The 24,126-nt window shown below is 41.0% G+C and overlaps 2 protein-coding genes across 2 annotated transcripts; both read right to left on the reverse strand.

Annotated features, from left to right (window-relative positions):
* Nucleotides 1-4,865: 4,865 nt before the first annotated feature.
* On the reverse strand, nt 4,866-12,105 carry KIAA1586 (KIAA1586 ortholog). The gene is given in 9 exon segments (XM_072944758.1): nt 4,866-6,062; nt 6,065-6,200; nt 6,203-6,304; nt 6,306-6,507; nt 6,509-6,827; nt 6,830-7,946; nt 8,843-8,923; nt 9,215-9,748; nt 11,918-12,105. Coding segments are annotated over 6 exon segments (2,127 nt in total). The 5' UTR covers nt 7,932-7,946; nt 8,843-8,923; nt 9,215-9,748; nt 11,918-12,105; the 3' UTR covers nt 4,866-5,796.
* Nucleotides 12,106-13,072: 967 nt separating this feature from the next.
* Nucleotides 13,073-22,246, reverse strand: LOC116278357 (uncharacterized). The gene is made up of 2 exons (XM_072944759.1): nt 20,957-22,246; nt 13,073-13,281 (listed from the first exon to the last, which is right to left on the reverse strand). Exons 1-2 carry the CDS (start codon nt 21,893-21,895, stop codon nt 13,159-13,161), a joined length of 1,062 nt encoding a protein of 353 aa, XP_072800860.1. The 5' UTR covers nt 21,896-22,246; the 3' UTR covers nt 13,073-13,158.
* Between the last annotated feature and the right edge of the window lie 1,880 nt (nt 22,247-24,126).

Raw genomic sequence — 24,126 nt, forward strand, 5'->3', positions numbered from 1 at the left:
GTCTGCATCCATTAGCATTTACAGGTTGCCAGCTTCTTCAGTTCCAAGCCTGAGATATATGAGGCAAACAGAAAATTCAGGGAACTCACCACTCTGTCATTCTATGAGTTCTAAGGTCCCTAGCTGGTCTGCCTTCTCTCCATCTTTCCATTTTCTTATGTTTATACATAATGTTCAGGGGTTTTAGTTGTACACAGCAGGAGGAATAGAGCAAAGTACATTTCCCCATCCATTTACCTTCAACCTGTGATTTTATATCTAAACTCTGTTTCTTGTGGACAGATATTGTTGAGTCCTGCTATTTTTTCATTTTGGTAATCTCTGCCATATTAATTGGTGTGTTTAGACCATTAGTAATTAATGCAATTATTGCTATGGCTATATTTAAATCAATAATTGTAATAGTTTTGTTTGTCTTGTTTTGCTTCTTCTGTACCTTTTCCTGTTTAAAAAATATTTTAAAAGTCCATTTTATTTTTATTTTTTAGTTATACCTCTCTGCATTCTTTTAAAAATTGCTCTAAGCATTACAGCATACTTATCTTTCTACTTAGTTAACATTGTACCACATCATGTAGAACACATAGAAACATTGCCACCATATATTTCCCTATACCACGGCCCCCACTGTTTTATGCTCTAGTGGTCATGTGTCTAGCACATATGACAAAACAATGTTCCGTGAACGAAAAATACTGCAAACCATATCAGTAAACAAAGAAGGCTGAAGCCATCAAGTCATCAGCGGCTGCCGCCACCCCCCAGTGAAGACAAGCCTGCAGCCCAGCCTCTGCAGCCACTCGCAGTGGTGCCCCCTGAGGGGACTCAGAATAAGAAAGGACAGGATACTGGCCCTAGGTAGCTAGGTGCTTGTCAAAGGGATGAATTCAATGGGCCCAAATGTTTGCTTCCTCCCATACATAGAAAAGCACTAAATTCTTTAACTGAGGTTTTCTTTAGATAACAAGTAATCTTTTTTGTTCCAACTACCTGGTCTTTGTTGTAAAGCTCCTGTATATCCTGCTCCTCCCCTAGCTCTTCGGAGCAGCCCCTCAGAGCAATCTGAGAGGCTGTCATCCTGGCTGGAGTCCTGCCAAATAAACCGTAACTCTCAACTTTTACGCTGCACATTTATTTCAGTCAACAGTTATAACTTTTGCTTTATTTTAAATAAATTAACAAGAAAAATGGTCTTTTATACTGGCCTATTTATAATTTCTCATGCTTTTCCATCAAAACTGCACCACTTCTTAAAATTTTAAGATTACCAAAGTGCACCATTTTCCCCTAATGTGGATAAACACATAAATTACATATTAAGACTGTTGCTGACCCTCCTCATTAACTCATGACAAATAAATATCACTCGGCATCAATGTGTTTGTAAACTGAAATACAAATTTAAGCAATAGAATCAGAGACCAGTATCAATTATAAAGTAAATTGGGTATAAAATGTGTTATTTTCCACGTTATCAACTGCAATTGTTTTAATGCTAAATATAAAAATCTTGAAAATTCTGTCCAAACCATGGACATCTCTTCAATTTTAAACAGGAAATATTTCCAACTCATTTTAAGAGTATCTCAATATATCTTCAGAGCAAACAGGAAATGTTAATTAAGGCACAACTACATATCTGAAATTAAAAACTGAAAAGTTATCTTCTTTCCGTTAGTTCACTGAAAAACAGGAATATTTAGAGATGTAAACAAGTCATAAAAATGAACTGATATAGTAAACTTTAAATACTAAGCAAGCGTTTACTGAGCCTCTACCATGTGCTAGACACTGCTAATAACCAGGTACAGATTCTTTTCAGGAAACTCACTACCTAGTAGGGGGGAAAGACAAAACAAACTGAACTATTATTAAGAGGACCAGAAAGGTTGAACTTTACTATCCTGAAGAAAGTGGGGAAGTAGCGAAGGACTTTCAGGAGGGGAGAAACAGGGCACGCCTCGCAGACTGGCTAACCCACCATCCTGTCCCCTCTCTCCCTTGCCTAGCTTTACTATAGACGCTAGGAGAGGTGAAGGATCAGCCTCTGAGCCTCTGTTGCAATGAGGGATGGCCGGGCTGATATAGCTCTGGCCAGTAAATGCAAATCTACTTGAAAAGTCTTCCGCGAAGCTTTTGATTACCTGATATTCAGGGCTTGCTCCTCCCCTTGCCTTCTAGCCTGAAACCCAGCATGTGTAAAACCAGCCATCCTGCAACCCTCCGGGAAAGGCCCAAAGCATCCCGGATAACTCAGCAATGACGCCATCGAGCTACTCGAGGAAAGCCTGCAGCCTTCTCCAGGTTTCCTGTCATTCAAGATAAGTCCATCTAACTGATTTAACCAGGGTTTTCTGTTATCTGAGTTTGAATGTCTTCTTCTGAGATCAGACGAGATGGGGTGCGTTCAGGGTGGTATGGCTGGAGACGAGTCTGAATGTCTTCTTGACCAATAAAAGTTGTAAGAATAAATGTGGTTTTCGGAATGGCCAGTCCTGAGTTACTGTGAAGTACGGATTAGGAAGGGGCAAGGGTGACGGTAGGGAGACTTGTTGGGAAGTTATTATGTTATGTTACCCTATGCAAGAAAAACAAGGGCTTGGACTAAGATAACTGCAGTGGTGACAATGAGGAAAATATAGATTCAGAGATACTTAAAAGGTGAAAGAGAGAAGGCAAGAAGATGACGAAAAGGTTTCAAATATCTTCTGAGGTTCTAGTTTGAGAAACAAGATGGACAGTTGTGCCATTCTCCAAAACAGACATGGTGAGGGACTAAGTTCAGCTTTGGACATAGGCAGGCTGGGACACCTATGGGACAACCTGTGAAAATGACAAGGCAGGTGACTATGGATCCTGAAGTCAAGAGTGAGGTCTGGATTAGAGAAACCCAGATTTGACAGTAACATCATACAGAGCAGTACTGGGCATCAGAACTATGATATAAGCCTTATATGTAATTCTAAAGTTAAAATAAATAGATGACATTAACTTTAATATTTTATTTAACTCAATTAACCCATAATATTTCTTCACGTTATCAATATAGTTGTAAATGTGAACAATTTACATGCTACATGTGTTTTATACTTAAAGCTTATCTGGATTCATCTCAGTGCCTTTTTCATCACAAGTACTTGATGTGTACATAAATTTCATAAAATTTACATTTGAAAAAAGTAGATTCATATATCCAAATTGTTCCAAACACAGTTAAGTTTGCCAACAACTGAAAGAAAATAATTTCCTTTATTGTTTAAATCCACACCAAAAAAAAACCCTACTCATTTTTTAAATTGATTTGCCTTCAGAGCAAAAGCACATCAGTTTGGAAATACCTTTGTCCAAGTTAAGTAAATCCAATAAATCTTGTGTCGACGCTCAGTCTTGTTAAGACTGAATTTAGAGTTACTGAGTAAACTGAAAAGCAACTCTAAATTTATCAATAAATGAAACATTTTCCAAAATTTTCTTGTGGTTTTTATAGTAAATTTATATAACAATGTCAAAACAGTTAAAATCCTATGCACACTGATTCGTATTAGAAAAATGTAAAATTATTCTGATTTTTATTTTTTAAAGTTTCAGTTTCAAAGTAAATCCTAGTACTTGTCTAGGTAGCGCAAGCAGGCATTTTCCCTTCCTTGGAGCTTCAAATTTACACCATTCATTCACACGCCATGTGGTACTGGGGACTAAGCAAACTGCCATTTCCCTTTGACTGTTAATATCTGGCTAGCATTTCTGTTGTTGCAAGAAAATCTTGAACTGGTGTTAGCAACAGTACAGTAAGTTTTGTAGACTCTTCCACAATTCAACCAACTGGCAGAGTACACAAGATCACTAAACTCACTGCCCTTTAGTTCTTCAGCAACCCTATAAACTGATGTGGACTCACAGCACTTAGCACTTAACGGCTGTACCCAGGACACCTGTCACAGGGACCATTTCAGAAAACTGCACCAATCACACAGAGGGATGAAGAAATAAGAGAAAATACCAGGCTTATTAAAAAAAATCCAATGAAATCTCTGACTTTTGACCTAACCGAACTGGAATGCTATTTATTGTGATAGAAAATAATTTTTTTCTTATCTAGCTGAAACTCTTCCGATACATTTAAAAGATTAAAATATAGCTATACAAGTTTGACCTCTCAGGCCACGAATTGAAATTGACTCATAAATTTTTACATCTTATGAGACAAAATGTACTCCAAATACTACTTGGACAGGATCTCTTCTATTACATTACTTACCTAAAGCTAAAGTACCTGTAATTTTTCAGATTTTGAATCAATCAATTTTAATTTTGTTAGAAATCCCTGTATATTACAAGCAAAATTTGGTGACAAATAAAGACTTTGTACTTTAATTAGAAAACATTTTTAGGCTTTAACTCCTATTTCTCTGACAATTTCTCTAACTGAAATAATTTATTTTGCTACCTGCCCATCTAAAATGAGTTCTTTTTCGTGTAGGAATCCAAGCTGTTTCATATCTGATCAAACTTAACTAAGTCAATCCTTTGAAACATTGCTTAAAAACATTTCATTGTGATTTCAAGTGACTAAATTTCAATTCTTTTTTGACCTTTGAGAGATAACTTCATTCATTACACATTTGCTGGAACTGTCTCAATTTTGTCCACTTCACTCTTATTTTTTGTTAAATAATAGCTTGTTTTCCTCTGCCAAAGCAAACTGCAATTGTCATTCATCTGCAACATATCTTCTTCCGGCCTTTTTGTTTACTGTTCCAGTTGGAGTATTAGCTTCTGCAGCTCTACTTGACTTTTTCAGTTTGCCTTCATTTAAATTTTAACATGTGTCCATATCCATGTCTACACTAAAAAAAAATAATTAAAACAAGTATTTCAATTTAATTACCAGTTATGATTTACATAAGTAATCACTAATTCCTGTTGTCAGTATAAAATATTCACGTTAAACACACTACGTTACACTGAGTCATGGAAAAAATTAATTTACGCTTAATCTACCTGTTGACACCAACTCAATCAGTGTTTATGCGTAACACTAGACATCACACAGGCACACTGCACAACGAGCATCTCTTACACAAGATAATAAAGCTAAATGTATTTCTAAAAAAACTCAAGTTGAGTTAAACAAAAATGTTACACAGCTTTAGTTTTTACATTTAATCGCAATTAATTGAATAAAGTCTACTTTCTTAGTTCTAAGGCATTTATTTCAAATAGCCACACGTTGCTAGTTGTTACCGTATTAGGTAGCACAGACAGGGAAGTGAGAAACAAAAGCCAAAATGCTTGCGGTTTTTCTTCCATTTCTCTTTTATTTGATATAACCCCCAGGGCTTAGAAGTTACCTGGGTTATGTTACTCTTTAGTAGCCTCACAAAAAGTACAACAAAGCAAAAGTGGAAATTGTTGGATGTTCTATACAGGATTCCTTGAAATATGTATTATGATGGCCCACTCTAGCAGACAAGGGCCAACTTCTAAAAAACTACAGCTCCTAAAAACAATCAACTTTATCTCTTTGGCGAATGCCTTTTTTTTTTTTTTTTTGGAGGTGGGGGAAGGTAATCAAGTTTATTTATTTATTTTCAGAGGAGGTACTGGGGTTTGCACCCAGGACCTCGTGCAAGCACGTTCTCTACAATTGAGCTATACCCTCCCTGCCCTGGAGAATGCTTTTTCAACAGTAACATGCTGATAATAAAAGTTTAATTAACTGGCTTTCAAAAAATATATATATATATATGATGTGTAGCACACAATTTCCAAAGATAAAAGCATATGCAACACTCTTTATTGTAAGTTCCATATAGCAAACTGATTCTCAGAGGCTTTTGCTGACTTTTGCAGAACTCTTGTATCCGTAACCACCCTATGGTTGCAATTTGACCAGGATTTTACAAAGGGAATTGCATCCCAATCGGCTAACTCTTTTCCCAACAAATTTACTGTCATTAAATCTGATACATGATCTATTGTTAAACTATTTCTCACCCTTGTACAAATTATGTTCATTAAATGGAAACCTCTTTCAGCTTCAGCAGTGTTGACTGCAATGATGCTATCTTTTTAGCTTTCTGTACAGTTGCAGGAATTGAAACATTGTCTGACTTTATATTATTATTTACAAATTCCCAAAAATCATTCAAATCAATTTCAAATTTTAAAATTTCACACAGATGAAATAATCTTTTTTTCCACCAGTTACCCATGGTGAGGTTATTTCTTCATAAGGCCACGTAGAAGGTTCTAGCAAATCAAAATAATTAAAAATATCATGGTTTCTGTCGGATAAAAGACGTTAAGTTCATGTGTTGAGTTACATTTTCTAGTAATGGATTCCTAGCAAGGGCATTAAATTTATTATTTTTATTAAATGGAGTATCTTTAAACTTATCTGACTTAATCAAACCTTCAATTTGAGATTCATGCTTTCCAGTACCAATTTTTAAATTTTCCAAGGCTCTCATGGTGCATTTGATCAGTTTTTGTGCTTTCTGAATGTAATGCTGTTGAAAGGACTGAAAATTCTTCAAGAATGTCAATCATTAAAGCAAGCTCTTGCAAGAAATTAATGTTAGCTAATCTCTCTGCCAAACCAGAATAAGAATGAGAAAAATGCATATATAACACAAGATAAGCTCACCATACAGCGGTTGCAGCTTGTAAACTACATGCCGCCCATTTTGGTCCCATTACCCGGCCAATTTTAACAATTTCAGTTTCAAGATCTTTAGCTACATTTTCTAGAAGCTTGTTTTGCTTTTTATTAGATTGATGATAACTGGAATAAATTTTATCAAGAAATATTTTTAAATGATTAACTGTTTTATTTCAGATATTGAATCATCAAATGACAAATGCAATTGATGGTTTAAACAGTTCCAAACAACGACTTCAGGAAAATTTTCTAACAACTTTGAAGCTATTCCAGACTTTCTCCCCAACGTTGTATTAGCACCATCAGAACAAAATGCAATTAAGTTTGCTTTCAGATATTCATTGGTGAAGCCACAATCATTTAAAGTACTCAGTAACGTATTGAAAATACACTCTGCTGTGGTTGACACCAATTCTTTTAAAGCAACAAATAATATAACTAGTGCAGGAGTTGACTGGACTGTGCACTGGGGATAAATCACTAAGGTGATTTTCTTTGGAACTGTAGATACTTCATCAATTATAATACAGATTTTGGCATTCTCTTCCATAATATTCTTAAATATCTTTATCTTCATTTCTTTTGCAATATGCTCTGCTATTCTTGTTGCACTGTATCGTGTATTTAAACAACTGACGTCTTCATTTTTCTCTTGTAATTCTATTGCTCCCTCAATATCAGATAAAGGTCTGTTACGATTTACTAAACTATAAACAGTACTGAAAACCTTTACAATAGCATCAATACTTCTATTACTTTGTTTATGTACTAAATTAGAAATTGAGTCATTAACTGATTCCTTTAACAAATCCTGAATTTAACCATGGACTTTAGAAACATTGTGCTCCCTCATTTTTTTCCGAGAAGCTTGTCTGGTAGTCTAACTACTGCCATTTGGGGTTACTAAATATGCAGCCCACTCCTTGGACACGTGAACATGCTTTTCTGCCCTTGATCCCAAATGCCGAACTGTGGAACAATCCCTACATCCTAATTTACCTTCTTTTATTCCGAGCCATTTGTACTGCTCTGCGAACATAGATGCTTGTTTTTCATTCCAACAATCTGGAAGCACAAGAGTATCTATTTCTTCTTTTGATGAACACGAAGGTTTTTGTTCAATGATTGGTTGTTCAACATGTTTGTAATTTGATTCCACCGACGCAGACAATCGACAATGGTTTTTGTTCTTATTGTTACTTTCTGTGTCTGTTTTCATCTTCTTCACATTTGATAAATGCAAAAAATCACTCTATTGTTTTGGCATTTTCGGGAACAAAATCTGAAAAAAAAATTGCGCACATGTAAGTAAAATTTATGATACTACTTCTAGAATTAATGTAAAATGTTTGTTAGAGTTCTTTATATGATTGTAGAAATAAATTTTAAGCTAGAACACTTACCTTGATTTTCAGTTTATACCTATGACTTCAATTCGACCTGCTATTTCTTACAAGACCCACTGTCAGTTTTTAACATCAATAGCCAATAATAACGTCACAATCTGGCTGAATTTTTGATTATCACCTGATTAAACAAAGAAGTTGCTCTTATGATTCACAAGTAAATACAGTTCTAATGTTAAGAGTGGTTGATCTTTTCATTTACATTAATGAATAAGAGGAAAGCAAAAAAAGATGTACATCAGAACTCCACTCATTCATCCATGACATTAACATCTTTATTCAATCAATGAGTTTTCAAATATTACAGGAAGACTTCCTCAATTTTTCATATAGCATACAGTCTAGCAGTAGAAACATATCACCTTTTTGGGCTTAATCCTCACTGACATTTTATCTATCACTTTCTTCAGTTTAGACAATCAACAAATAATAAATCAAGTCCTGCTTTGTAGTTTGCCAGTTACCTTGGTGTAAATACTTCCATCATCCTTCAGGACCACACTGTTACATAGTATTTCTACCATACAGTACAACAGATGTAAATAATCTCAAGTGTGTAAACATTAGGATATGAAGAGTTTTGAGCACTTACCACCTTAAGTGTGATGATCATCTATTTAGTTTTAAATTTATATACTTGAATTTTTAATAGTGGCTATGTGTAACAATCAGTTCAAATTTAACAGTCTATCCTTGCGAGCCAGATCAAGCCACCTGCAGCACATCACTGCACTTAGTGACAGAACTGAAGACGCAAAAATAATATACTTACGTCACTACGACAGGCATTAGGCTCCTTGCTGTCACCACAGACCAGATCACTGTATTCAAGAACAGGTCATGATGGTCCTTCCTGAAAAGGAAGACAGCAAATTTACAAGTCATGAATAATCATGCAAACTAAATGTGCATTTACAATCAGTTGCGTTTTTTGGTTAGAATTAACAAGAATTCCTATGAAGAGGAGGCCTTACAGGTGGCACAGAAAAATCAAAAACAAAACAGCAGAAGAAAAGAGTCAGAGAAAATGATTATGTAATGACAACAAAACCCAAAAGGAGTTTAAATCTACACAGAGGAAAAAAAGCCTCTGGAAATGGTTAACAGCCCAGGATAATGTTAAAAAAAAAAAAAAGTACAGTACCTCTTCACTGAGATGGTTATTAGTAATGTTTTAGACATCTAAGCTCAGAATCATGGCGTTCTTTGCCAGCTCTGCTTCATCCTCTGTATCCTTATACCTACATCAAACCCTGAATCTTCTCAATCATTTTTTTACACATACTGCCTTCAACAGAGACCGGGTCTTAAATATCCCCGTCAAAAACTTAGATTTTATTCTAAAGGCAAAGGAATCAACAAGTAGCGTTGAGATGGGAGCCACACTGGAACTGTGTTGAAAGAAGATGAGGAGAGTGCGAAACGTGGGATGACTAGTAAGACATTCATCCAGAGAAGTGGCCACGTGACACTAAAGAGAGCTGGTCCGGGAGAGCAGGGAGCAGGTGCCCTCCTCCGCTGGCGTGCTGCTCTTCAACAAGACCTACACCAAGGACAAGGCTCTTCTGTGCCCCGCTTTTCATCATTCCTTTCTTTCAGCACATTCTGTTTAGCTTGGGGCTTGTGCATAACATGGCTGCATATGAAGAGGATGCTGGGCCACAATGCAGACTGAAGGCTGGAAAATACGATTTATGTGAAAAGACCAGGAAATCCAAACCAGAGCACATCAAATAGTCACACGCTTCTTGATGAAACATATACAAACAACACAAACATTTTTTTTGAATCTGAGAAGCCTCAAGCAAAGAAAGAACTATATACCCAGTAGCATTTCACCTTTTCTGGATGGTACTATAAAAAAGTAGTAATAAACATATCCTGGTGGAACCCAGTAATAGGAACCCAGCAGAGGAAAGTAAACTCTGTCTGTGAATGTAGTTTAAAGTTCAATGGGGAGAAGGGTTAAGGGTACAGCTGAACTGGTAGAGTGCATGCTTAGCATGCACAAGGTCCTGGGTTCAATCCCCAGTATTTTCTCCAAGGGTAAATGAGTAAATAAACCTAATTACCCTCCCCAATCAAAAACCAAACAAAATAATAAGTAAACAAACCTAATTACCTCCCCCTTCCCAAAAAATAATTGAGAAAAAGATAAAATATTAAAATATAAAAAACAATTAAATTATCATTGTTTTGTATGTGGCACCATTTAAATGCACTAGGAATACCCTGACTAGATTCTTCTGGTACTGCAATTTCCCTTAGAGCATGTAATTCACTTCTTATGGAGCTGTCAAATCTTCAATCCTCTATTTGGAAACAAGGCTAAAAATAAAAGGTTCTGTCAAGCTGGATGTACACCACTCAGGATGCAAAGACACAAAAGATTCTCTATATTTAAAATAAAATTTGAATCAAGACTTCTAAACCTCAGCTGGACACCAGCTGATATTTTAACTCAGTCAGAATTTACAATATAATTATGCATTTAATCCTCAGAGTATGACACAATGTTATATCTATTTATTTTTCCAAGCTTAATTTTGTAGATTCCTGCTGTTTCTCAAAGCGAGGCACACAGATCACAAACATTTGTAGCTGCTCAAAACTGCATCAAGGTCACTGTATCCTATTCATTGTGTCTTTATACCACGGTCAGGAAGAATAATTAGGAAATTATTTTTCCTAATGCCCCACAGAATCCTCTTTCCAAATGTTTTCAGTACAAAAATAGATACCATGGTTCTTCAATTTCCACAACTACTCACTTAGCCCTCACCACATGGGGGGTAAAGTCGGCACACAGCCCTTCTTGGTACCTCTAAACTTGCAACAGTTCCCAGTGTCAAGAAAAGAGCACCGTATATGTACTATTAATAGGGAGGAATGCCAAGGAAATTATCTTGTAAAGAATTTCTATATAACCCTACCACAGCTGCAAAAACAATGTTACCACAATGTTTATGAAGGGAATTTTGATTTAAAAACAAGTGATTTACATGGTTGCCATAAACCTACAGCAACTACAAAACACACAAACATTAAGCAGGCACCCATCTAAAGAAAGAGTAAACCCCTTTAAGAGCAAACCTCAACTACCTACAGTACTTGAAGAGTAGTTTGCAGTAAAAAATAATCTCTAGCTGAGTTACTAAGATACTACTCTAAGCAGAGCCTTTGTAAAACTTTAACAGTTCTGGGTGGAAATTATCCCTAAACCTATCAGAGCACCCCCTTGGGTTTCTGGAGTCAATGCTTTACAAAATGTGTCCAGAGATTCATATACTCCTGCATCTGTGCCCAAATGAAGATCCCTAGGCTCCACCTCCGAATGCTGATTCCACAGGTCTGGAGTGGGATCAGGAATCCGCAAGCTTCCACTTAGTATTGCCTGACAACCACTGTCCCAGAGTGAAATAACCGCACAAGGACACACCACGCTCCCGGTGATGCGGGGCCTCCACTGTTAGCATCACTGCTGTACTGTGCTTGGAGCCATGACCTCAAAGGTGAGGGAAGTAGGTCCTCAGGCTACCTGCCTTCATGTTATGTTGACACCTGTGCTCAGATCTGGACTTCCTGCAGCCCTTCTGGTTTTCGCCTCCTTCCTCACCACCAGCCGTCCCTTCTCCCTAACCTGGGTGCCATCGTATACAAGACGCTCTTGCCCCCCTTCAAAACACGGTCTTAGAAGACCAGAACTGTGCGTACATCAAGCATCAGATGGCTCTAAGCGAGGCGGGGAAGCGTGGCTCAGAGTACCACTCATACTGCAGGCCGCAGTCTTTGTCGCGGCCACTGTGGTTGTACCGCCCTCGGGCTCCGCACAACGCCCGCCACTCACCTCTGGCCCCGGGTCGCCCATCTCCCCGACAGCCTGCCTGACAGCACAGGCGCCACCGCCGCCACCTGCCCGCCCAGCTCGCGGCGTGCTGCAGTGACCCGCCCCGGCGTGCGCGCCGAGCTGCAGACGCCCCTGGCGGAAAGGGCTGCAAACCGCTTCCCAAGGAGGAGCGACCCAGCCCACAGAACTCCGGCCTCCCTCACACAGTCCCGGCCTCCCGCCGCGCGGGCCGCTGGGGACTGTAGTTCAGACCTCCCGCCTCTGCCGCGCGGGCCGCTGGGAATTGTAGTTCGGGCCGCACGAGAGCGCCCCGCCGGCTGAGGAGCGCGGGAGGATTGAGCTCCGGAGTGTGCGCCCCTCATGAAGGTTCGTATTCTGAGGTAGAATGTGGGTGACCTTCCTCAGTCTCTCTCCCTCTTTTCTTTTTTATGGTCAAATAGTGATCCAGATAATAAGTGAATGGTGTTAACGTGCTTTCTAGTGGTTTGCTCTGATACTGCCTCCAGAGCTCGCATTGTCGGTTCCTTTCGGAAAAACCCCTTTCTGCGACGCTTTTCTTCTAAATATTTCCACACAGATGATCGTGAATAGATGAAATGTATGAAAACAAGTGTTAATTGAGAACATCCTTGTAAAGCGTTTTCTCCCAGCCCTGTCAGCCTAGGGTCGCCTATGGCCTGACGGGGCCGTCGTCCCGCAGAATTGTTGCCCAAACACCGCGGCCTCTGGACCCAGAGACACGAATTCAGACCCAGAGACTGGGTTGGTGGGGGGAATCAGAAAAGAGCCGCTTTATCGCTCTACCAGGCAAAGGGAGTCACAGCAGGCTCATGCCTTAGGGGCTGTGAGTCTGTCTTGGGGTTGGTGTCCTGAGGATTGAGAGACAAGCAGGGCGGAACAAAAAGGGACCACGAACGGGGTTTCGGGGTGCTGTATTCTTCGCAGTCTTGATGCATCTGCCTGGCCTCACAGAGAAACTCCGTAGGGTCTGTTCCTTCTTCTGAGGCTACCCGCCCCTGACCGCCTTCCTGGGGCACAGCTTCTGGGTTAAAGGATAAGCTATTCTGGGTAAAGAATGTACAGGGAGGGTGTTACTGAGTCCAGGCTGATAGACACCGCAAGAGAATAAATCAGGAGACGGGGTGTGTTGGGGCAAGGAATAGCGACTTTATTCATAAAGTCAGCAGGCCAAGAAGATGGCAGACTGATGTCCTGGAGAACCATCTTCCCAAAGCCAGAATTCAGGCTCCTTGTCTGCTAAAAAGGGGGAGCAGATCTGATTGGTTGTTGCAGACTTCTTTGTGTCTGAATCCTTTGTTTTTGCAGCCCTCTACGTGGGTCAGGTCATGGTGCCCCTGTAAAACCTCCAACAAAACAAATGTTATTTTCTACTCTGCAACTTGTTATCTTTATATGAATGAGAAAGTGTTATACCCTTAAAGGTCAGAGCTTTGAGGCTGGGCTGTCCTGTCTATTTCAGGCTCTAGGCAACATTCTTTTATAAAAGGTGCAGAGTTAGCAAGACTGAGCCTAGGAAACAGAGCACGGGGTTAAAGCCAAAGGAACAGACGTACTATGCAGTCAGATTTGTTCTTTTCTATTACAAGTGGAGGGTGTAATGCAAAGATGGGTGTTTGTCAGAGAAAAGAGAAAAGTAAGTTGCAAGAATTTTAAAGCAGGAAGAATCAGCAAACAGCTCTAGCCTCAGGGAAGGCATTTTGTGAGCTAGTTTCCCACTCTTCCAGAATCACCTTGAGGATTTGACCCTGGCCTTCAGTGAACAGTGGAACACCTCACAGGACAAGGGAGTAGAGTTATGAGATTTTAAGGAAGGGTGGGAGTAGGTGAAATTTAAGTGAAATCGTGTTCTGACAGGTTCAAAGGCAATGAGGGCTGTGTGTAAAGAGCTCAACATGACGTCTGTACAAGTGGGAAATTTTCAGGGAACTTTGGGAACTACAAAGTTAAGATAGATACTAAATGCTGTGTCCAGAAACCCCTGCGCCAGGTTTGAGATATGAGACTGGTTCTCTATGTCAAAGAGATCAGCAAAGAGAGGGATATTTCATTCTTACTGATACATTTTCGAAGAACCAAGAGTCTCCTACTCTGGTTTTAGAGAACAAAGTTTCTCGTTGAGTAAGTGAGAATTCAATAGTTATCAAAGTCGCTTTGACTTTGTGCAGTGTTTCTTTGGGAGAAATATTGTCCCTTGTTAATTTTTCAGCTGACTTCATCAATGTGTGTTACTTTAGCCCAGCGGATATTTCATTTCTCAGTCGGAGGCCTGTTTTTGCCCATCTAAATGAGAACATGACATGTGATTTCTTATATTTATAGCTAGTATTAGATGCAAAAAAAATTTTTTTTTTTGCATTTCCACAAAGTGCACTAAAACTACAGGTGCATTTGTACCAACTAAATTTGAGACTTGTAGAGGAATGCTGAGGAATTACTCAGAAGAGTGTCTTGAAATCTCCAGTTATGTTTGTGGATTTGTCTATTTATCAGCTTTTGCTTCATGTGTCTTCAAGCTCTGTTATTTGGCACTTAAATATCTAGAAATGTCTTCTTGATGAATTGACTCTTTTATCATTATGAATTAGCTTTCTGTACCCCTGGAAATGTTCTTTGCTCTGAAATCTACTTGAAATCTCATAAGCCCTAGGGCCCCCTAATTCAGTCTAAATAACTTCATTTGGTCCTTGGTTTCAGAGGGAATGCTTGTCCAGAGTAGTGAGTCATACTCCGCAGGAGGTGTGCACTGCATTTCACATGGGGTATTCTGGCTGAAAAAGGGGGGAGTTGGGGCCACCTCCTCTGGTCTCATAGGCAGGCAGGAATGGCAGGCTTAGTCAGCCAGTTTAATTTATGGGTTTTGCAGTAAGTTTGGGGAAAGTAGCAAAGGAGTTATGCTGTTTTGTTTTTCAGGAGGAGAAGGCTTCCAAGAGCAGTTCTTAAAAATAAAAATAAATCATTATTGCCTTCCCCTCCCCCACTTTTGCTTTCCAGGATCTAAAGTTTATCTCTTTAGATGCCAGGGTTGCTCTCCCTCCGTTTTCACCCAATCTGTGTGTCCCATTTCACTAACTGTATATATAGATGTATATATATACAGTTAGTATATATATATATGTATATATATACAGTTAGTATATATATATGTATATATATACATATATGTATATATATATGTGTGTGTGTACACACACACACACGTATATATAAAATCACTAACTATAAATATGTATATATATTTACTTTTTTTCCCAACCATCCCAGAACTACTGTCATCCAGAACTTTTGTCCAGAAAGGTTGGGTATAAGAGGTAGAAAACCATTTCATAGAAAAAATTTTCATAGAACATAACTAGAATTAAGTCTGAATCTCCTAGGCTCTCTTCAGCCAGGCGTATGAAGAGAAAAATGCTAGATCAGGACGAAATCCTGAATTTTCAGAAATTTCAAGACTGATCCCCACAAACTCCCCCTTGTTTCATTCCGATCACACCCAGTGGCTGCCTGGTGAAGGATCATCTCGTTGTGGGGATGGCTGCATTTAATAATTAAACTGACTTACTAAGGAGGGTGTAACAGGAGAGGGTGGTGGCAGTAGAGTCACACTGTCAGCTCGGTGTCGATAACTTCTGTGATAATAGGCACGAATTGTCCAGAAAGCCGGACACGAAAGGTCAGCAGCAATGACATGTCTCCAAGGGAGGCAGGTCTGAGAGTCCTCTGTTATCCGGACACTAAGGATGGGGCAGGAGGGAAGGACAGGGTGGATGCCAAGGACGTGCCCTTCCTCACAGGCAGCAGACGCTCCTCCTGTGAAATCTGGGCAGTGTAGGTTCTTGCTTGAGTTGTTTCTTCACGGGGCATGTGCGGATCAGATTCAGCGGAATACTCAGGGTCCTCCAGGGTCTCCGGAGTCCCTTCTCTGTGCCTCTCTCCTTGCTGGTGGCCTTCCCTGGGTGATCTAGACACCTTGGCTTCCCTGGACCCCGGTCCATGTCCCCACTTTAGGTTCTTCCTGGGTTTCCTTTTCTGCTCCTTGGTCTGGAAACTTTCTCCAAGCAGAAAGCAGGGCCAGTTGTAGGTTTTTCTGCCTTGCAAGGGCCACTGTCCTCCATTGCTTGACCTGCAGTATCTTGAGAGCTGCTGTTTGATACAGTTTATACAGTGTTTCAGTTGTAGGTGGGACAGTGAATCTTCACCCAAAGCAGAAATCTCAGGGAAATAGTTCTCATGCCTGGAAATGCGTACTTCCTTCCTTCTGGGAGGCCTTTGGTGTGTGGAGTTGAGTCACTTTAATCAGGCGGTGGGCAACGTGTGGGATTTGCTGTTGTCACTGTTGCCCCTGGAGCACCACAGTCTTCAAATCCCTCCAGCATTACCTATTACCTTGTGCTTCGGGGGGGCTCGTTTTCTAGAGCATTTATCTGAATGTCTGCTCCAACCTCACCGTTAGGTCTTCTCTCTTTGGTGTGCCTCAGAGAGGGTCTCTCCCCCACGTTCCTGCCCCTCGCCCAGCGGTCCAGGAGCAGACTGCCGTTGCCTGTTATTTGATGCTTGTTATCCTGGTTATGGGATAAAGACAGGTGGCCTTCTCTGTTCTGATTAAGGCCCTGTCTCAGAAAAGGGAACCCCTGTGCACTGTTTCTAGGGGTGCAGATTGGTGCAATCACTATGAAAAAGAGTATGGAAATTCCTCAAAAAAATAAAAAATAGAACTACCAAGTGATCCAGTAATCCCACTTCTGGGTACATATCCGAAGGAAATGAAAATGCTGTCTCAGACAGAAACCCACATCCCTATGTTCATTGCTGCGTTATTCACAATAGCCAAGACATGGAAACGACCAAGAAAATGTGGTGTGTATTTATTCAATGGATTATTATTCAACCATAAAAAAGAAGGGAATTCTGCCTTTCTGTGACAGCATGGGTGGACCTTGAGGGCACTATGCTCAGTGAAGTAAGTCAGACAGGGAAAGAGAAATACTGTATGTTCTCACTTACATGCAGGATCTGCAATAGCCAAACTCATAGAAGCAGAGAGTGGATGGTGGTTGCTAGGGGCTGGAGGAGGGTGGGGGAAGTAGGGGGATGCTGGTCAAAGGCACCGACTCCTAGTGTGGGATGAACATGCTCTGGGACAGCGTGGTGACTACAATGTACAGTACCGTATTCTACATTTAGAAGCTGTTAACAGAGTAGATCTTAAATGTTATCAACACACAAGGAAAGGGGATGTGAGGGGATGGAGGCGTTAATGATGAACCTTATTGTGGTAATCACTTTGCAGTACGTACTGAAGGAGGAAAACCCACAAAGGGACCAGCAAGACCTCCCAGATAGGGCCATTGCCTTCTGGCTTTTGCGCTTCTGTAAAACAGCTTGCTTCTAGGAAAACAAAACTTACCCCTAAAATTCCATTGGTTCCCAAAAGCTCACTCCTGATTGGTCCATTTCTAACACCTCATTTGCATATGACATGAACTTAATTGAAACCTAAAACCTTATAAAAGCTTGTGTAAACCTACAGACGGGCTCCAGAGCTTGGAGTGTTAACTCCTTTGGGCCTGTTGGTACAGTAAACCTGAGTTCTCTAACCATCTGAGTGTCGCTTGGTCTCTTGACAGGATTCAGGTTTCTATAACATTTCGTCTGTCAAATCATCACATTGTACACCTTTAACATATATAGGTTATATGTCAGTACTATCTCAGTAAAGCTGGAAAAATAGGGAAAAAAAATGACTCTAGCTCAATCAGGCATGGTGTCCTAGCGTTTCTAGGTGGGGGCTTCTCGGCCATCCTGCCCTGTCCCCAGCTGTGAGTGTGGACCCAACTTGTGTTCTTCCCCTTACAGGGGACGTGGGTTTTTCCTTGTCCCTTCTACCTGTGGTGGGGCTTCACCAAGGCCCCAAGGGTAACTGAGTTTGCTGCCCTTTCCCAGCAGCTGAAGACCTTTAGTCCGTAGGGGATATGGGGACCGGATCCATGGAAGGGGCTTCTTGCCTCTGTTTTCCGCTTGCCTCCCAATAGCCCCACCCCACTGTCCACCCCGCAAAGGATGTCTTCTCAGGACTCTGCCTCCTGTCTCTTTTATGAAGTCCGTGCAGAACAGTCTGCACGTGGACACAAACGCCCCTGTGTCTGTCACCTCAGGAGTATTACATTTGCTTTCTAGCCCCTGCTCAACCTGCAGTGATCTGTGGAGACTTCCAGCTGATGCCTTCCGACTGTCCAGCAGCCTCTGCTCCAGGTAAGCAAGTGCTCACATCTTATTGGTCCTTGGATGCCTGTCTTTAGGTTTCGAGTTCGCTAATGGCCCTGAAAAAACCTCATGTGGTGTAAGTAGGTGTACACTTGGACATCGTGTGGCTTTGTTGTAGTTGCAAGGGTGAGACGGGTACTCTCAGCTTTCTACATCCTAAAGGGAAGTCAGAAGGATCTGTGATTTCCTGCTAATAAATAACCACAAGACTAAGACAGAGAACTCCATAAACTGTTCAGAGTTTCATGTTTTTAATATTTTGCAACATTTGCTATATTATCCTTCCCTGCACACCCCAGTCTCTCTCTCTGTGTATATACATGTGTATATATGTATTTATGTGTATATACACACACATATTTTTGATCCATTTAAGGATAGGTTGCATACCAGTAATACATCAGCTTTGCTGACCATTATGGCACATACATAGCCTCATGGACAATTAGGGAGTGTTTTCTCTATTTACATTCTTTGTATTATACTAAAATAATCTTTTACCTAAAAAGAAAAGAGTAAGTTGTACATACCCTGCCTTTTTACTCCTTAATACTTCAGTGTGTATTTCCTGAGAAACAGGCTATTCTCTTATATAACCAAGTACAATTATCAAAATAATGAATTTTAATTTATAATCTACAGTCCATATCTCATTTTGTCAGTTGTCCCAATCATGTCCTTTATAGTATTTTCCCTCCAGAACAAGATCCGATCTGTGGGGAAATACGTTGAGAACATGTGAATATTCTCTCCTCGTGACACTTACGCTTCCTGACTTAGTACCCTCTGATAATTGTTGCCTGATCAATCTTTACTGTGATGGTTTCAATTAGGAATTTTCTAACTCTGTCAATCGTTCCGTATTTTCACTTGACATTCTATTACATTGCCAGAGTCATCATTTATTTTGATGCTCAGTTTGTCCCCGCTCTGGCCAGTGGGAGTCCCTTTTGCTGGCTCATGTGGCCATCGTTTTTTGAGCAGTTCCTTATTTCCTGGCATTAACATAAAGTGTTTCAAGCGCATCTTGTACCTTCTCTGCCCCTGCCCTGGAAGCAGGCATTGTGACAAGGGACCCTTTTCCTTTAGGTGGGAAATGGTATTTAGAAATCAAGATCTGGGTGTTAGGTGTATTCATTGTCATTGAGCTATTGCAAAGCCAGTGCTTTATTCTGAATCTAGCTCCTTTCCTCTGTAAAACATTTACAAAAGACTCTGAAATTTGTTATATCTCTAATCAAGGGCTTATCTACCATACAATCTCTTGTTTATATGGTTAATTTAAAAATTTACGTTTTGATCCATTTATAAAGAAGGTGGACATGATATGGGGACATCTATAGTTGGATCCATTCCAGAATATTACCTGAGAATTATGACTAGGTGATCCTTTAAGTCCCCACTGGATTCCCCTTGCCTTTGTTATAAGACTGGATCAATTTCTGGTCACTTTTGGATGGGAAGATTTGAAATATAGCCTTAAGAAGCGTTAATCTAATTATTTGAGCATTTTTTAAAAATATTCTTCCAGAATATTAGTTTTCCAGAATACTTAGATCATTTTCTGATCTTCTCCAGTTCATCTATGGCAACTAAGCATTTCTTTCCTGAGGGGCATGTGATAAATGCACTGATTGGTTTAAATCAGGGACACTGAGATTTTGAGTACTTAGGAATATTCAAAATTCCTTTTAAATATACCTAATTCCTCCTAAAGAATCAGGAATTTTTAAAATATGGCTCTCAGAACTGCTTTTGTCCTGCTTAAAAATCTACCCTCCATAATTTTAAGTGGAAATTGCAACTTTGTAGTCACCAATACAAGTATAGGTGGGAAAGGAGACGACCTTTGCATATTAGAATGTTGGTGGGACGTAAAAAGAAGGAAGGCTGTTTCATAGGCTAGAGGAAGGCACAGAAGATGAACAGGAATTTCCAAGAGTGAAGCAATACTGTTTATCACGTTTTTCATTAGCTTTAGCCACAGACTCTTTTGGGAAACAATTTTGTAGTCAGAACTAAGCTCTGAACCTTTCTTATGCCAACAGAAGAAAGTTGACCTTCCTTGGTTAGATATTTTATCACTTTTTTGTCATTAAGTCCCCTCTGGAAAGAATAATCTTAGTCATAATTCAACGTTCTCCCAAGATACCACTATAATTCTCAATTACTCTTGGTGAAATTGTGCTATTTGAGAAGATAGTCTGATGAATAAGGACTGTATTGACCTGGTATAGGTGCAGATGCCTGTGAGAAACGAAAAAGATGAGAAATAAAAAAGATGAAGTGTTGTGTATGGCCTCTGTGTCCCCACGTCCTGACCGGTGGCTACCTGTCGTCAACACTAGGCATGGAAACCTACAGTCCCAGTGCAGGCATTTGAAAATAATCAAGACAGTTCTCAAGAAACACATAAGATAAGACCAAAGAGTATTCTTACAGGCTTTTGAAAGGTGGCCTAGAGCAAGTTTATCCAAAGGATTCCTATCCTTGTTCTTCAGAGCCAACTTGAATAGTGGGCTCACCAGATCTATGCCTGTCCTCTCCCAGTAGACTTCTTAGAGAAAAACAAATTAAAACAAAACAAACGGAAAAACTGAACAGGAGACAAAGATACAGGGCATTTTAAACCAAAGAGCAAAGGGTAGTAGCTATAATGAGAATCCAAAATGTTATTCTTAAAATCAGGAATGAAAAATAAACTCTGTGTCAAAGAGCTCAGCAAAGTTCAGAGCTCAGATTCATTGTGAAACTTACCTCATCATTTTTGGCAAGTGGCTTTAAAGGAGTGCAGACCCAAGGATTCTCAGATGTGCTCCTTATCACCACATTGTGTGTGGAGAAGGGGATCTCAACAGAGTCTAGGCAGGACCTCCAAATTGTTGAAACTAACCAAAAAGACCATCGAAGAGCTGTCTCTGCTGCAGCAAACCCAGTGCACTTAGCCTGCTTAAGCAAGGGAGCGTCCGGGTCTGGGAAGGAACGTCCCGGTCTGCCAAGGAGAGTCCCTATCTGGGAAGGAGCGTCCGGTCTGGGAAGGAGCGTCCCCGTCTGAGAAGGAGCATCCCGGACTGAGAAGGAGCGACCCGGTCTGGGGAGGAGCGTCCGGTCTGGGTAGGAGCGTCCCGTTCTGGGAAAGACCGTCCGGTCTGGGAAAGAGCGTCCGGTCTGGGAAGGAGCGCCCCGGTCTGCGAAGGAGCGCCCCGGTCTGGGTAGGAGCGTCCCGGTCAGGGAAGGAGCGTCCCCGTCTGGGAAGGAGGGTCCGGTTCTGGGGAGGAGCGTCCGGTCTGGGAAGGAGCGTCCCGTCTGGGAAAGAGCGACCATGTCTGGGAAAGAGCGTCCGTTCTGGGAAGGAGCGTCCGTTCTGGGAAGGAGCGTCCCGTTCTGGGAAGGCGCGACCCGTTCTGTGAAGGAGCGACCCGGTCTGGGAAGGAGCGTCCCCTTCTGAGAAGGGGCATCCGTTCTGAGAAGGTGCGTCCCGGTCTGGGAAGGAGCGCCCCGTTCTGGGAAGGAGCGACTCGTACTGGAAAGGAGCGTCCCGGTGTGGGAAGGAGCGTCCCTTTGTGGGAAGGAGCGACCCGTTGTCGGAAAGAGCGTCCCTGTCTGTGAAGGAGCGTCGGGTCTGGGAAGGAGCGTCCCCGTCTGGGAAGGAGCGTCCCGCTCTGGGGAGGAGCGTCCCCGTCTGAGAAGGAGCATCCCTTTCTGAGAAGTAGCGTCCGGTCTGGGAAGGAGCGACCCGTTCTGGAAAGGAGCGTCCCCGTCTGGGAAGGGACGTCCGGTCTTGGAAGGAGCGTCCCGGTCTGGGAAGGAGCGTCCGGTCTTCGAAGGAGCGACTCGGACTTGGAAGTAGCGACTTGGACTGGGAAGGAGCGTCCGGTCTGAGAAGGAGCGTATGGTCTGGGAAGGCGCGACCCGTTCTTGGAAGGAGCGTCCCGTTCTTGGAAGGAGCGTCCTGTCTGGGAAGGAGCTTCCCCGTCTGCGGAGGAGCGACTCGGTCTGGGAAGGAGCGTCCGGTCTGCGAAGGAGCGACTCGGACTGGGAAGGAGCGTCCCCGTCTGGTAAGGAGAGTCCCGTTCTGAGAAAGAGCGTCCCGGTCTGGGAATGAGCGCCCGGGTGCGAAGGAGCGCCCCGGTCTGTGAAGGAGCGTCCCCTTCTGGGAAGGAGCATCCCAGTCTGGGGAGGAGCGTCCCGTTCTGGGGAGGAGCGTCCGGTCTGGGAAGGTCAGGGAGAACTTTAAAGTGAGTATTAGTATTTGGATTCTGTGCTCTTAGCAGATGTTTTGTGAAGTAAGGAACTGGCCAGAATAGAAAGGTTGGAAAAAGAGGAGGTTGGTTGTTTATTGGCTTAGGGTTCAAAGCAAGATTTTTATTTTTTAACTTTTGCGGTAATGTTTCTTATGTGACTACAGGGAAATGTTTCCTGAGTCTTTACTTGTGCTCTGAGTTGGTGATTTATGAGTTAAGATATTAAAAGGAGTCCATGAACTCATTTCTCATTCTCTCTTCCCTCACTTTGCGTTTTCCTGGACAGGCCAACCATACTTATCTAGAAGTCCTGAATCTGGTAACCTTATGATTCTGAAACACAACAATACCTGGACCCTTAACTTCTCGTGGATAAACTCCACGTGGATAAACCCACATCTATAAAAGGAGGAAATAGACGCTGGGATCCTTTCTAGCTTTTAAAAACTTGAGGTTTTAAGTAAGTTCCCAAGCAATCAGATGAACAGACTGTTTGCAAATTCTCCCTTAAATATCCATAAATAGAGAAATGTAAACTAAACTATGATGAGATAAATACCATTGAGGGAAATGAGATAAATACCATTCATTCTCTATCCTGTTGACAGAACCAAGTGAGGGATAAAATGGAAATGCCCACTACCACCACTATTATGTAACATTGTTACCATCAACAGAGTGAAAAGATGGGCAACAGAATAGGAAAAAATATTTGCAAACCGTGTATCTACTAAAGGGTTAAGATACAGAGTACATAAAGAACTCATAAAACTCATAAGAACTCAAAAAAAAAAAAAACCTGAAATAGGCAAAGGACCTGAATAGTCATTTCTCCAAAGAAGATGTATGAAAAGCCAACAGATACATGAAAAGATGCCCAATACACAAGTCATTAGGGAAATGAAAATCAAAACCACAGTGAGATATTCCCTCACCCTTGTTAGAATGGCCATCATCAAAAAGATGAAAGCTGTGACTGGGACATGATGCTGTGCACCAGAAGTTGACAAATTGTAACTGACTACAATTAAAAAAATTTTTTTAGATTAAAAAAAGATGAATGCTATATGGATGTGGAGAAAAGGGAACCCTTGTACGTTGTTGGTGGGAATGTAAGTTGGTACAGCCTCTGTGTAAAACAATATGGAAGTTCCTCAAAAAAGTAAAAATAGAACTACCATATGGTCCAGCAATTCCACTGCTAAGAATATATCCAAAGAAAACAGATATATCCAAAAGAAACAAAACCACTAACTCGACAAGATACCTGCATCCCATGCTTATAGCAGAATATTCATGATAGCCAAGACGTGGAAGCAACCTAAGTGTCCATCAGTGGACGAATGGATAAAGGAGCTGTGATAGATATACACAATGGCATGTTATTCAGCCATAAAAAATGAGGAAATCCTACTGTTTGCAACAACATGGATGGAACTGGAAGCATTATGTGAAGTGATATAAGTCAGACAGAGAAAGACAACATATATTTTATATACATATAAAATATACCCCATGTATGTATGATCTTATTTACATGTAGAAACTAAAACAAACAAATACCAAACTCATAGAAAAAGAGATTAGATTTGTGGCTACCAGAGGCACAAGGTTTGGGGAAGGGAATTGGAAGAAGGTGGTCAAAAGCTACAAGCTTTCAGTTATAAGATAAATAAGTGCTCA

This window comes from Vicugna pacos, chromosome 20 (assembly GCF_048564905.1).
Source record: "Vicugna pacos chromosome 20, VicPac4, whole genome shotgun sequence".
Classification (NCBI taxonomy): Eukaryota; Metazoa; Chordata; class Mammalia; order Artiodactyla; family Camelidae; genus Vicugna; species Vicugna pacos.

Coding starts and splice junctions, on each gene's coding strand:
- LOC116278357 (XM_072944759.1), bottom strand. CDS start 21,895: ATGCTCCTTCTCAGACGGGGACGCTCCTCCCCAGAGCGGGACGCTCCT. Junction 13,282..20,956: donor CACTTGCCAAAAATGATGAG/GTAAGTTTCACA, acceptor GTTTTGTTGGAG/GTTTTACAGGGGCACCATGA.